Below are 13,779 nucleotides of genomic sequence, written 5' to 3'. Positions count from 1 at the left end.
ATGATGCGGGAACATTTCATTCCCTTCTGGTATTATCTTTAGAAAAATTCCGACTGTTGTGTTGGCCTCACCCATCCACAAAATAAGAAGGACCTCATAAGCCATGATCTTATCTTACCTTTCTTCCCAATAACGACACTCCGCATGCCCTTCACTAAGCTGTTTGCCCTTGAACCTATTCAAGTCAGGAAGCCAGGTGAAGAGGGAGGATGGAACAGGCTGCTCCCAATAGCACAAATGCCCAAGTGAAGTGCTTCTTTGCAAAGAATTGTCAAGGTCTTCAGAAACATAGACGGGGCTTGGAAAAAAAACTCGTATCTTTTTGAAAAGCCAACAAAAATGGGATAAAATATCTTAAGTATCAAGATGGTTTTTCCTGTAGTGTTCAAACTCCTTGAAATCTCAACCCATGAATGCCTTGCTGTACAAATTGTCCTCAGAGAATACAAAGCCTTCTGATTTTCATCTGCATGTGCTTAACCTGATTAAATGTCCAAATTAGCTAGGGGAAGTCCTCACTATCAGGCAAAAGGACAGTTAACATTTCCAAATAGCTAGTAAATTTTTAATTTATAAGTATACATTACATATATATGTATATATATACACATATTCAAGAGCCTGCTGTGTTATGTCTATGGTGAACAAGACTTTGGTCTTGGTGCTTGGAAGTGAGTCGGCATATAAAATTGCTGAAAGGTTTAATGACCTCTGTGTTTGCCCTGCTGGGGTCATTTTGACCATTTCGGTAGTTTTCTGGTTAACTTGCTGGGTTGCCCAAAGCTTCCCAGCTGTTGGCGTCAATGAATAGTAAGGAGAGGCCATAGGTACATCAATGGACCAGGACCTACCCACATCAATAATAAGTCAGCCCCATGCAGCAAAGTGTGCAATGGTCCAATGAGTCTGGAATAGTCCAAATGGCTGTTTTTGATGATTCAAGCAACTATATGCTGATATGAGAAATCAAAGATTTCTTTTGCGCCCAAGAGTGGTACTTGTTTGCAAATGGCTAGACACCAGGGATACAACAAGAAAGACACATGTCTCATGGTCAGAGAGCAGACTGTGACTCACCATGCCTTGGGGGAGAGTTCTGAGAGAGGGTGGCAACAGGAACACAGGGACAGGGGCAGGAGGAGAGTCCTAAAGAATGTGAGCCGAAGGTGGTTTGGGTACGACTGACTTACCCGGTTGTTTCCAGTCTGGTCCTTATAGTAAATCCAGTTCAGGTTCTCGTCAGTCCTGTACTGCACACTGTACTTGGTCATCCACTCATCAATGTCACAACGACCCTGGGTGAGGATACCCGAAATCACCTTGACCTCCTTCAGATCTATCTGTAACCACTGGCTGCTGTCCTGGAACTTGGAGAGCCAGGCGCACCTGCCAGGGACACAGTGAGTTACCGTTAGCCTTTCCCAAGAGCACCTCCGAGAGGCTGGGAGACGCTGTCTTTTTGAGGGGGTGCCAGCACCCAAAGAGCCCCCACAAAGCTCGGGCAGTCTGAGCTGCAATCTGTTAAGCACCCAGAAGCTTGTCTCCAAGAAGTGCCCAGCCTCTGTGATGCCCGTATCATTCTCTTCGTGCACCACCACCGCTGAAGGAAAAATTTCCAGGTTCAACTAATTTGTCAAAGAAATGCCTTTGAGTGTAGCTGAAATCACCTTTGGGGCGTGGCTGAGCACATCTTTCTTTAATGTGTGGTTATTGCATCTGCCAGCCCCCTTCCCTTTTCATTAGTCTTTCCTAATGTTTCCTTCTCCATGAGTCTTTTGTTTTTCTTTAATTTCACTCTATTCATGCATATCTGCATCTCCGTCAGGTGCTGTCACCCGTGGCTTTCAGGGAGTGTCTACCATGTGCACTGAGCCAAGTGCCTCTGGGAGGGCTTTTGACAACTGTAGAGGGAACCAGCCATTGAAGGGACTAATTTTTTTTTTCAGCTATATCCCTCATAAATTGTAGAAACCTATAGCTTCTCTCCCCATTTTTTTTTAATTGCATGTTAATTAGCTTTGTGGGACTCAGCCCTTGACTGCTTTCTTTTTTAATTCCAGACTTGCTCCTTGGGTGGCTCTGACTTTTTACTTCCATCTCAGATCTTTTCTAAATTCCAAATCCCGAAGATCAGTTACTGGCTAGCCAACTTCTCCTGGATACCTTACAGCATCTCAAATGAAATATGTCCAAAAGTGAGCTCCGAATTATCCTCATTCTAACCCCGCCTTCTGGTATTCATCTCTCTGAATTCAACCCCTGTCCTCCCAGGTGCTCATGCCAGCAATTTGAGAGCCATTCGTGGCCACTTCTCTGTCACCTCGAATGGCCAGTCCATCTACTGGTTCCATCTCCAAATGTTTCTCAAAGTCATTACTTCTCTCCATTTCCCTGCCATCACTCTAGACCTCAATTCTCATCTGGATTGCTGCTATAGCTTAACTAGTCTTCCTGAATTACTCCCCACAGAAGCCAGAAGCTTTTTCTTTCAACACAAATCTGATTATGATACTCCCCAACTTCAGATCTTTCTCTGACAGAGTCTAATTGTTTTCAGCTCTTCCCATCTTCCTTTAGTAATAGAACCCCTGTGTTTTATCTGCATAAATAGCCATCCAGCCTCCCTTGAAGCTAGGTGGGCCATCGGACCAAATTTGGGGCAATGAGATATGGGCAGAAGTGGCCAATAGGATTATGTTTGTATCCTTAAAAGTGTGTTCACTCTGCTCTTCTTTTCTCCCTACTGACTAGAATGTGGCTGTGACAGTGGAAGCTAGAGCAGCCATCTTGGTCTCCGAGATGGAAGTTTCATGTTAAGGAAAACAGAACAAGGTAGAAAGAATCTGGACCTCTGACAGCATCCAGCTGCCATAATAACCCTAGACTGCCTAATTCAACTCTTAGATGAGCAAGAAATACACCTCTATGTTAAGTCTGTACTTTGGGGCTCCTTGTTACAGCACCAGAAACCTGTATTCTAACTAATGTACATTCAAGATCCTCCCTTTTATCCCTAAAATAAGGACCACAATCCTTAACATAACTTAAAAGGCCCTGCACGATCTGACTTCTGCCTGCCTCTCCAGCCTTTCCTTGCCTGTGATCTAACCTTGCCGGCCTGCTTTACGGCCCCGCTCCATGCTTAGGAGGGGTCTCCCCAACTCAGGGCCTTTGCACCTAATGTACCCTATGCGCTCCCCCTGCCCCTCAACCTGGCCAACTGTCTCAGGTTAAATATCTTTTCTTTAGAAAGCCCATCACTGGTGCTTCAAATGGCCCATGTCTTTCTTCTTAATCTCCACAGCACTCAGCACACTTACTAAATGATCGATTGTGTGATTATATGCTCAGTCAGTCTCCCCCTCTAAACTGTGTGCTTCTAGAAGGTTAGGACCTCATGCACCTTGTTCGCTGCTGTATGCACATGGAAGGCACTCAATATTTGTTGAATAAGTGCATTCTGTGTCGCTCATTTATTAGAGACCTACTTTTTCAAATCACATGAAAAAGAAAAATCTCCTGAGCCGCCAGCCTGCTTACCCAAAGCCTTGACTGTTGAGCCGGGCCTTGTTGGCAGTCCACGAGGAATACCAGCCCACGTACTGCTCCGGGTTGGAGCAGGTGATCTGGTCTGGTGTAACCTCTCCTGACTCGAAACCCAGGGGCTTATGATATGGGCATTCTGGGAAAGGAAAAACAACACTCGCTTAAACATTTGTATCGCATCGCAAGACTCGACAAACATAAAATGACTGAAATGACAAACCGTCTTGTTCGAAGATGAAGAGATTGCCATAGAGACTCAACATTCGTAAACACAGAGAGAAGTGGTTCTATGGCAACCCCACTGTGGTGTGTGTGTGGGGGGGCGTAGTTTTGATACTATTTTGCCTCCCCCACAAACTTAGAAACCTAAAAACCAAGAGGTTCACAGTGAAATATCATACTTAAATGCCATACTCTTTATTTTCCTCATTAACACAGGTTTAGCCATCCTGCATGATGACATCAGGGTCCTTAATTGTCCTCAGGCAGCATATGATGGCAATTAAAAGACCAAAACAATGGTGAGAGGCAAGAAGGGCAATTATATATTGAGACTGACTTCCCACTTGTAAATTGCAGTTTTCTCACTAATATAATAAAAAACAAAAAGGGTGAAATGTGCCTGAGTGACTGTTGAATAAGAAACAGTTGAAAGGAACTGCTTTTCCCAAATAATAGCCAAAGCTGGTTCTTACATGTTAATCGTCTGCTGCTTCTCAACGTTTTCCTCTCATATTCAGTGTTAGCTTACCTGATGAGAGACTGCCAATTGTCAACCCAGTATCCATTCTCCCCTTCTTTTTGACTAAGGAGCCCTAATTTTGTTGAGGGCAGCAACGTGGCCAGCTAAAAAAGCAATCTTTCCCAGCCTCTCTTGCAGTTAGAAGTGACCATGTGGCATGATTTCTGACCAGTGAGATATAAGAGGGTGTCTGCCAGAGATTTCTGATCAGGTGTTGCTTGTACCTTCTTTCTTCCTGTTGTCTAGTGGGAAGGCCTGCTGGCTGGTGCAACAGTAGCCAGCTTGCACCATGAGGGGAAGGCCAGGAGAACTGCAGAGACCTCAGCCCTGATATGCTTAAGCAACTCCCTACCCGCTACTGTTTTTACCTTCTGAATGAAGAAAGCTAATTCAATCATTCCATAAGCCACTATCTAGGGGGCCGCATTTATAACCAAACCCAGTTTCTAGCTGAATTTCTATAGAAAACAATGATAAACTTATGCAAATACATTCCCCTAGTTTTCTGATTGTGAAAGGTAAACTCCTAGTAAGGTAAATCAAATTATTTTTTTTTCTGTGTATATCTGGGTTCAGATTGAAGAGCTGAACATATTTACTGGAGCATCATCACCTTCAACGGTAAAATGGGCACCAAAGTATTCCTAGAGAATGATTTTCAGAAATCAGTAAAACAGAATGAAGCATGCAGAAACTTGACTGCCATCCTGAGGCTCCAGAATACCTGCAGACCTCTGGCCTAGAAGCGGGGGCGGGGTGGGCTTCTGTCCAATGCACCGAAAAATAGGTCCAACTCCTACCAGTAGCTGCAACTCAGCAGGGCTGGGGGCGAGGGGACAGCATTTGTTTACAAATACCCGAGGCTTTGAGGGCCTATTAAAATAATATCAGTTCCTGGGAGAGAGAACAGGAACGCTTTATGAAACCACGCTCATGCCTTGTGTGGCCGGAACATCAGGGGTGCTTGTTCCCGATGCGGTTTCCAGGATCCCACTCCCAGAGCAGCTGCGCTTTTAACAAGTGCACTTTCTAAGAGCACTTCGGAATCCTTGGCCCTCCAGGGAAGGCATTTTGTTGGCTGGTGCTTCAGGGGACCTATTGCCCATGACCTTAGGGGCTCCTCCACCTCCTCAACCTCTCTCCAACCTGGCCCCAGTGTCAGGAAGCTGGGTTTCAGTTGGGTCTTGGTTGTCACTTAAATTCTAACTGTGGATGTCTCTAAAGCCCCTCCATCTGGAACCTCCCTTTTCTTGCTCTAGGGCCACCAGCTTGGAGGGAGGGGGCAGAGGGGAAGGAAAAGCCATTGCCGCCTCTCCCAGTTGCCTTATTCTTGACATTTTGATCTTTCTCCGGTTTCCCGTCATATTTCTTTTGCCATTTCTTCCCAATTAGCCCATCTAAACAGTTAAGAGTAGACTGTAGACCTGTAGGGACCAGGCCAGTGGCAGTGGCCTTGGAGGCCCGTGAGGGCTTGTCCAGACCTGGATCCTCCCCACACTCTCCAGGGGAGGTGATGATTTTCCCATCCCCATGGTTTCAGCAGGCATCTGAGAACCTTGCCTGAATCTCAGCCCCGAGCCTCCCATGGCCCTCTTGAGTACTTTCCAGGTGAACAGTGCCATCTGGGTGAACCAAAGATACTTCACACCCAGATGGCCAAAACTGAGCCCTTATGTCCAAGCCCCAAGCCTGCCCCATCCAGTGCTCCTGTCTCTGGCATTGGTATGTCCAGCTACTCAGCTGCTCCCCCAGAAACCTGATGGCTTGGTCCAGGGCACAAAGCAGAGGCTTTTCCGTGGATCTAAGCCTGGGCATCACCTGGGGAGTTGCGGAAGTGCTGACATTCGGGCCACACCACCAGAGATCCTGATGTCATTGGTCTGGAGCAGGACCTGGGCATGGGGTAAAGCTGCAGATGATTGTAATGGGCAGCCAAGGTCAAGAATGCCGGCTTAGAGCCAATGTGACCTGCGACTGGATCCCATTCTCCCTCTGCGTGAGTTTAGGCAAGCTGCTTAACGTCTCTGGATCTCAGTTTCTGCACCTGTGAAATGAGCACAACAGTAGAACCTGCCTCCGTGAAGTTGCTATGGGATTGCATGTGATAACGTTGATAGAGCGTAGAGCCTGTAGTGCTGGGCCAAAAAGCATCAGCTCATGTGGGTGGAATAGGGTGAAGTCGTGAGAATATAGTGATGTGTTCTTGAGTTTTTTATATGTTTGTTTTTCTGATGAAGAGTCACCAGAGAAGAAATCTAAAACCCCTCTACCCTACTCTGTCTTGCTCCAGGATGAAGTAAGCTGTGTGTGTGTGTGTGTGTGTGTGTGTGTGTCTCCCCTCCTCTGTCTTGCTCCAGAGTGAAGTAAGCTGTGTGTGTGTGTGTGTGTGTGTGTGTGTGTGCGCGCGCGCGCGCGCGCGCATGTGTCAGAGAGAGACTTGAGACAGAAAGCTGTTGATGGCATAGCATCTCCCAGGTTTATGGATTTAGAAGGTCCAGAGCTCAACAAGAATCAGCCTATTGTCCCAGAGAAGGAGGTGGCCAGAGGCTCTGGGCTTTGACTCTTGGGGAGCAGGGGAGTTGTGATGGGGGCCTGAGCTCAGCAGGGAAATGGTTCCTCTGAGGGGGCTGGACCAGGGATGGGTCCTGGGAGCCCTGGGTTCTGGACACCCTTAGGATACTTGGGAAGGTCTCAGGACTGAGCTTGTTTCAGAGGGAGAAGGTGTCGACCTCTGAGTGGGGCCATGGTCCAGGCAGGGAGTCTGCCACGCAGCCTGAGCCTGGGCCTGGCCCCAGGCAGCCCTCGCAGGCTGTGGGCGCTTCGTGTAGTCCAAAGGGGAGAGGAAGGACCTTCGACAATCCTGTCTTTAGACTCCTCACAGGCCATGACAAAGTGGGACTCAAACTGGAGTTATCTCAACTTAGAAAAATAGAAAATGTAAGATTTCTCGCGCTCTTGTGCTGGGGAATGAACTGCACTTCAGTTACTTTATTACTTTTCCTGACTTCCTTTTCCCCCTCTTCTTCCTTCCATGGTCCTGGCTGAGCATCCTGAGGGCGCGAAGGCCTTCCCTTGAGGCCATTCCCTCTGCCTGTGGCACTCCTGACCCCTCTTTCCCCCATTCATCTGGCCACCGCTACTCATCCTTCAGATCTCTGTCCACTTCTCTTGCCCACCCAGAGCTTGGTAAAGAATTGTAGGTGCTGCCTTCCCAGACACCCTAAGCCTGTCACTTATCCCTCTTCTTGTGATCATTTAAATGTCAGCACCCCTAGTTTGTCTTGCCCACCATTCTATCCTTCTGAGTCCAGCAGAGTGCCTGCTCATGCTAAGCACTCTATAGATACTGCTCGCATGAATGAATGAAGGGATAAACAAACATCATCACCTCCCTCTTGGGTGGCTGCTGGGGATAAGCGGGAAAAATGGCAGAAACAGGAAGCAGAGAGCTCAGGGAAAAAGTAGGAGTTGACTGGCCTAGAGGACTCCCACTGGCCTATGTGTATACACTCATTTTACTCTTAAGGAAAAACTTCCATCTTCTGTGGCACAAGTGGTTCTTCTGAGAGACGACTTGACAATGAGATGGATGAAGCCATATTCGTAATATACTGCTAATCTAGACTGTGGATACTTAACATACTAGCCCCTCTTATTCAATAGATAATTGCTCAATTTGTAGACATGAAGGCTAGAAATGCTTATAAAGAATGTTAACCTAAAGAAACACAAAGAGAGTTCAAGGACATTCTTGTCAAGAGAAAAGTGAATATTATTATGCACACGTATTAGACATGAATATTTACCACGATGTAGTAAAATGTAGAATAATATCTACAGAAGAATAGAGTATAAATTTAAATATAATATAGAAATATAAAATCTAGAATAAAAGTAAAGCATTGAGTCATTGGATTCCTTATGCTTTGATACTTCCCCTACCCTATTCCCACCTCTCAGAGTACCAAGGTAATCTCGGCTCAACTGTGGAAAAGACAGACCTTTTAGTATTTTTAATAACGTTAAGCTGAAGATTAGGAGGCCATAATGCACCTAGATGGTCACCTTCTGCTCTTTGGGTGGGGCGCCTGGGCAGTAACAGCCGGTGTGTACCTGGGAGCTCCTCTTGGCAGCTCTGAATGACTTTCCTGTCCTTCTGTGCTTTCTAGGCTCTTCCCTCCTAAATCAGACTCTGCTGGAAGCATTGAATTTCAGGCTCCAGATAAACAGTATACCATTCTTGAGGTTCCAATGAGGATCTGAGGCTCTGATGGGCAAGTGACTTCTGGAAGGTTGTGCCTAGTCCTGATGCCCTGAATCCTGTCTTTCATGGAAAAACCAATTAACGCCAATAAATCAACCATTTAACATTAAGGTTGTGTTTTTTTCTTTCTGGAAATATCTGTGTTGTTAACAAAACCATCAACAATACAACTTAAAAAAAATAGTGGGGAGAGGAGAACACTTAAGCTAAAGAATTTCTGATTTCCGAACTTCCGGTTCACGGCAACTGTGTAGGGGAGAGAGCTTAGGGGACCCAGTGATCTTCGCATTTCCTCAAACACAAGGCCCTCCTCAGCTTCACAGTTGATTGGGTCGATTAACCCAATCCACATAAATAATCTCTTTTCAATTTCTTCTTAGAAAGAATTTCCTTGCAATGGAAGTCCAGTAGGCCTCCTGTCTCTAGTGATGAGAACATTCATTTTCACTAAAGGGTAAACTCCTCTGGGGTGGAGACAATGTCTTCAATTTTGTCTCCGCATTAGTACCTGGCACATAATAGACACAGGATAAAAGAGGGTGGAATTCTATGGATTATTAAAGAGGGCACTTCAGTATTGACTGGGCAGATCACACCAACACATAATGGCTGCAGGAGTTCACAGCTTGGTGCACAGTGGGATGACCCGTGGGAGAAGCCCACCAAACTAAACAATGCTTACTGCTTTCCCCACTATCGGGACCCCACTGTTCCAGAAAGCTTAGTTCAGAACTGACTTCCTACCTCTTTAGTAAATAGAAAAACGGAGGCAATAAAAGCTCTTGTAGACTTCCCCCACAATTTGCTATTTTAATGCAAATTTAATGAAATAATGAAGAGAAGCTAATACACTACACACCGACCTCTTCTCTCCAGGTGCTATTATTAGGCGATTATGTAAAGTGAATGACGTTGCATGGCACCATCATAACCCGGGAGAGGGGTGGCAAAGACAGTTTGTGCAAAAGAGGACCTGAGCCATTGAAAGGACTGAGCACTGCAAATATTTGCGGGCCGCCCCAGCCTCCAACAGTCAGAGTGTTATAAGCTCTTAGGAGGCAGAAAGAAAAGGAACTAGTTTGCCAGGTACAGCACCAGATGGTGTAATGCCTCATCTGATTTATTCCTCAAAACAACTCCTTAGAGCAGAGATCAGCAAACTGTGGCCCTCGGGCCAAATGTGACTCACCACCTGTTTTTGTAAATAAAGTTTTATTAGCACACAGCCATGCACATACATTTACATATCGTCTATGGCTGCTTTCAAGCAACAATGGCCGAATTGAGGAGTTGAGACTGTACAGCCCACTAAGCCACAAATATTTATTGTGTGGTCCTTAACAGACAAAGTTTGCTGGCCCCTGCCTTAGAAGAAGGCAAGCATTCACATGGCAGGAAAGGCCATGTTACGCAGCAGAACAAACAGTCCCAGAAATTTCAGGGGCTTAACACAGTGAAGGTTTATTTTTCACTCAGGTGATTTGGCCCTGGGGGTCGGCAGGGGGTTCCACCTTACCTCCCCAGCACCCTGGCTGACACACAAGTCACTTTCTGAAGCAGGGAAAGGGAGAGCTGGACAGTTGAGTGCCACCCCTTAAATGCCTCATTTCGGAGGGGACACTGATCACTTCGGCTGGAGCTGCTCACATGATACCACCTGACTGCAAGGGGGTTGGGAGGTGGGGAGGCACACCGTGGTTTGGTGAGCAATGGCTATCCAGGCACAGTAGTATTACCTCCATTTGACAGAAAAAGGCCAGAGTGGGAGTCTCAGAGTTAAAAGTGACCCAGCCAGGATTCCAGCTCTGGCTTAAAGAGCATAGCTTAAAAGCCTATGCTCTTCTCAAAACTTCCTGCCACCATTAATTTATTTTCAATTAATTATCCATTAATCTCTTTCACTGACAGTTAGATGCCATCTTACCATCTCACCCAGGCCAAGTAGAGGTCAGGAAGCTATTCTGAACAATGACATGAGAGCATTTTGTTGGAGCAGTGGCCACGTGACATTTGAAGTTCAGAGGCCAACTGGAGAAAACTCAGAATGTGGCATTCAGGGGATTTAGTTCAGCTGGATTGAAAGAAAGAGGAGAAACAGGGTGTTCCCAAGGGCACTCTAATGATCAGGTGCCCTGAGGAGAGGGACACTCACCTGGTATGCAGTCTAAGGAGGTGGCCCCCGCAGACCACAGGGCATTGGCGCCTCCTTGGCAATTGCACTTGCACGCTTTGTGATACCAGGGGTCCTCGCCCTCATCCTGTGGGAAGCCACAGAGGCAGGAGTGTCAGAAAAGTCACGGTCAAAGGTAAGCATGGTCAGCACTACTGGAAAAACTTGTGTTCAAAAACCTTGCTCATTCATTACTATTGTCTGTGGCTGCTTTCACAGGACAATAGCACAATTGAATCATTAATCCAGCCTTTACAGCAAACAGTTGCCACTCATCTTCGAGTCTAGATCAACAAATGTCTGCCACTGTGGGTGACCAGACACACAATGAGATACACCCATGTAGAGGGCAATGTTCACCCCATTATAGTGTCTTCAGGGGCTTGGGGAGCCCTAGTCCAAGGTTAGGCTCCTCGCATCCCCTGGAGGTCCCTTTTGGGATTCAGTTTTAAAGGTACTAGATTCAAGATCGCACCACCTGAATTAAAACCTGGTTTACTTGCATTCTCACATTCAAACACCATTCTTGGAACTTAACCAGATAAAACGTGCTATGGCCACCACCAGAAAAAAAAAATACTTAAAAAAAAAAGATACTCCTATACATTACTTTTAGCTAGGAAAGTCTTCAAAAGCAGTATCCATGTAAATCCCAGCCTTCTCACTATAACATACCTCAGTAGACGATAATCCCAGCGTGGCTGAGCAAGAGAACAAGAGAGGGAAAATCAAGTTAAAAAAAAGAAAGAAAGAAATTCAACACAGTGATTCATTAAATGGAAAAGTGAAATGAAAACGGTCCCATAAAAGTTAACAAAGCCCCTTCTGGAAGAAGTTAAACTAAATATGTCAGGAAAAACATGTATAGGTGCTGAGAAACTAGGGACAGTAAAATTGAACAGAAAGACAAGGATAATTAGTATTATTTTTATTCATTATAGAATTTTGGAAAATACATTCATGTAGCAAAGATGAAAAAAAAGCACATACACACATTTTTTTTTTTACCACCAAAGGCAACATTGTTAACATCTAAGTGTAAATCTTTCACATCTTTTTTCTTCATATATTTTAAAAAACAGTTGAGAACCTATTATCTAACCAATGTTTACAACATTTCTTTTCCACCTAACATTAACACCGCGAGTTTCTCCCTTTACTTATTGACTCTCATCGTCGTCATTGTCATCATCATCATCATCGTCGTCACCATCATCATCACCCCTAGTGTTGGCCGAATGTGCTATTCCCTGACTGTGAAACATTTAGGTTATTTAGGGTTAGGACATTGTTTAGGAAAATCTCTTTTAGGTTTGTCTATTATATATGAGAAACATCAAGCCACAATTACAGTATAAATAGCATATACATAATGTGGAAAAATTGAAAGTGTGTAAATTTTAACAAAAATAACACATAAACTATCTTTATGGAAGTATGAATAAAAAGGATGAATGCACAATTTAGAAAAGAGTTTGTATATAGTAACATAAACTGATTGTTTAAAGCTGTGCCATCCAATGGGGCAGCCACTAATCCCATAAGGCTATTTGAATTTAAATTAATTAAAATTAATAAAATCCAAAATTCAATTCCTCAGTCACATTTCAAATGCTTACTGGCCACGTGTGGCTATTGGCTACTGTCCTGTACAGCACAGATACACATTTCCATCATCACAAAAGTTTCCATTAGACAGAGCTGGTTTAAAGCACCAAAGCGCCACTTCTATTTTCAGCAAAACAAATCCCCTCATTTCTTTTCTGATTATAAAAACAACACATATCTATTATTAAAAACTCTCAAATAAAACTTGAGTGTACACAGCAGGAAATAAAAACCCCTCCTTAACCACTTTCCTATCTAAAAATTAGACCTGATGCCCACAAAAACCTTTCAGATTGTTTTAGAGTAAAGGGATGGTCTCATGTTTTTCATCACAATTATAAGCTATTTTTCAAATTGTGCCTTTATTTAAGTAGTACATACATATTTACCCATACCTCAAACTGTGTTCATGTGTCCACTGTGAGCTGGCACCACACCAGAGCTCGGGCCTTCTGAAGTGGAAGCCTCGCTCTCTGCCCACAGGGGCTCGAGGACCCAGGAGAAGACAGAGCACTGGACGATGCACATGGTAAATACTGTGCCAGGTTATGCATGGGCTGCAGGAGGGAGTTGGGTGCGGGCATATCTTTTAGCCTGGGCAGACTTAGGGTCACCCCTCACCTGTGGTCACCAAACTGCTGTCTCTCCTGGGCCCTCATCCACTGGTTTTTCATTCCCAGAGGCTCCTTGGTCCTCCTGCATTGGGCAGAATTGACCTTCTCGGGCAGCAGTGAAGGTTAAGGAGCACCATCTCGGTAGGAGGCCAAGCCCTGTGCTGGCAAAGGAAGTTACCAAGACTTCTTACTTTCACATCCAATGTGCTCTTCCCAACACTGACCTTACGTCTTCGTGCTGCAGTGTTGGGTTGGGTGCTGTCAGTCCCTCCCACCTCCTTGAGCTTCCGTCACACTGCTCACCTGGTTCTTCACCCACCACTCTGAATACTCCTCCTCAGTCTCTCTTGAGACCTCTGCTTCCTCTCCACCCCACCCTGCCAAGAACTGTTGCTAAACCCAAGATTCTGGCACTTACACTGAATGGCTTACTGGAGATTTCCCAGTAGATGTCTCTTACTTTCTAAAACTGGCCCCGACCAAGTGTCGGCAAAGTTATGGAGCATCCTGAACTCTCATATGGTGCCAGTGTGGGTATAGGTTGGTCTAACCTCTTTGAAAAACACTATTTATACTAAGGCTGAACGTATATGTGCCATATGACCTAGGAAGTCCACTCCCAAGTATTTGCCCGCAAGAAATGCATAGGTATGTTCTCCAACAAACGAAGACGTAGACTAGATTATTCACAGCTGCAGTATTTGTAATAACTCCTAAACTGGAAACACTCATGTGTCCATCAAGAGTAGAATGGATACCTGTGGTGGATTCACGCAGTAGAACACTGTACGTCAATGAAGAGGGATGATCTATGACTCCACAATATGGCTGCATC

General features: G+C 45.1%; 1 protein-coding gene across 1 annotated transcript in view; it reads right to left on the bottom strand.

Moving 5' to 3' along the window:
- Positions 1 to 13,779, bottom strand: part of RS1 (retinoschisin 1) — a 29,887-nt gene that overhangs the window by 10,395 nt on the left and 5,713 nt on the right. Inside the window, exons 2-5 of the mRNA XM_006911680.2 lie at positions 11,398 to 11,423; positions 10,705 to 10,810; positions 3,541 to 3,682; positions 1,191 to 1,386 (exon numbers count right to left, since the gene is read on the bottom strand). Of these exons, the coding sequence (XP_006911742.2) occupies positions 1,191 to 1,386; positions 3,541 to 3,682; positions 10,705 to 10,810; positions 11,398 to 11,423 (470 nt within the window). The remainder of the gene's footprint in view (positions 1 to 1,190; positions 1,387 to 3,540; positions 3,683 to 10,704; positions 10,811 to 11,397; positions 11,424 to 13,779) is intronic.

Source organism: Pteropus alecto, unplaced genomic scaffold (assembly GCF_000325575.1).
Source record: "Pteropus alecto unplaced genomic scaffold, ASM32557v1 scaffold23, whole genome shotgun sequence".
NCBI classification, from domain to species: domain Eukaryota; kingdom Metazoa; phylum Chordata; class Mammalia; order Chiroptera; family Pteropodidae; genus Pteropus; species Pteropus alecto.
Note: the sequence above shows the minus strand (reverse complement) of the source record. Positions and strands in the feature narration are given on the sequence as shown.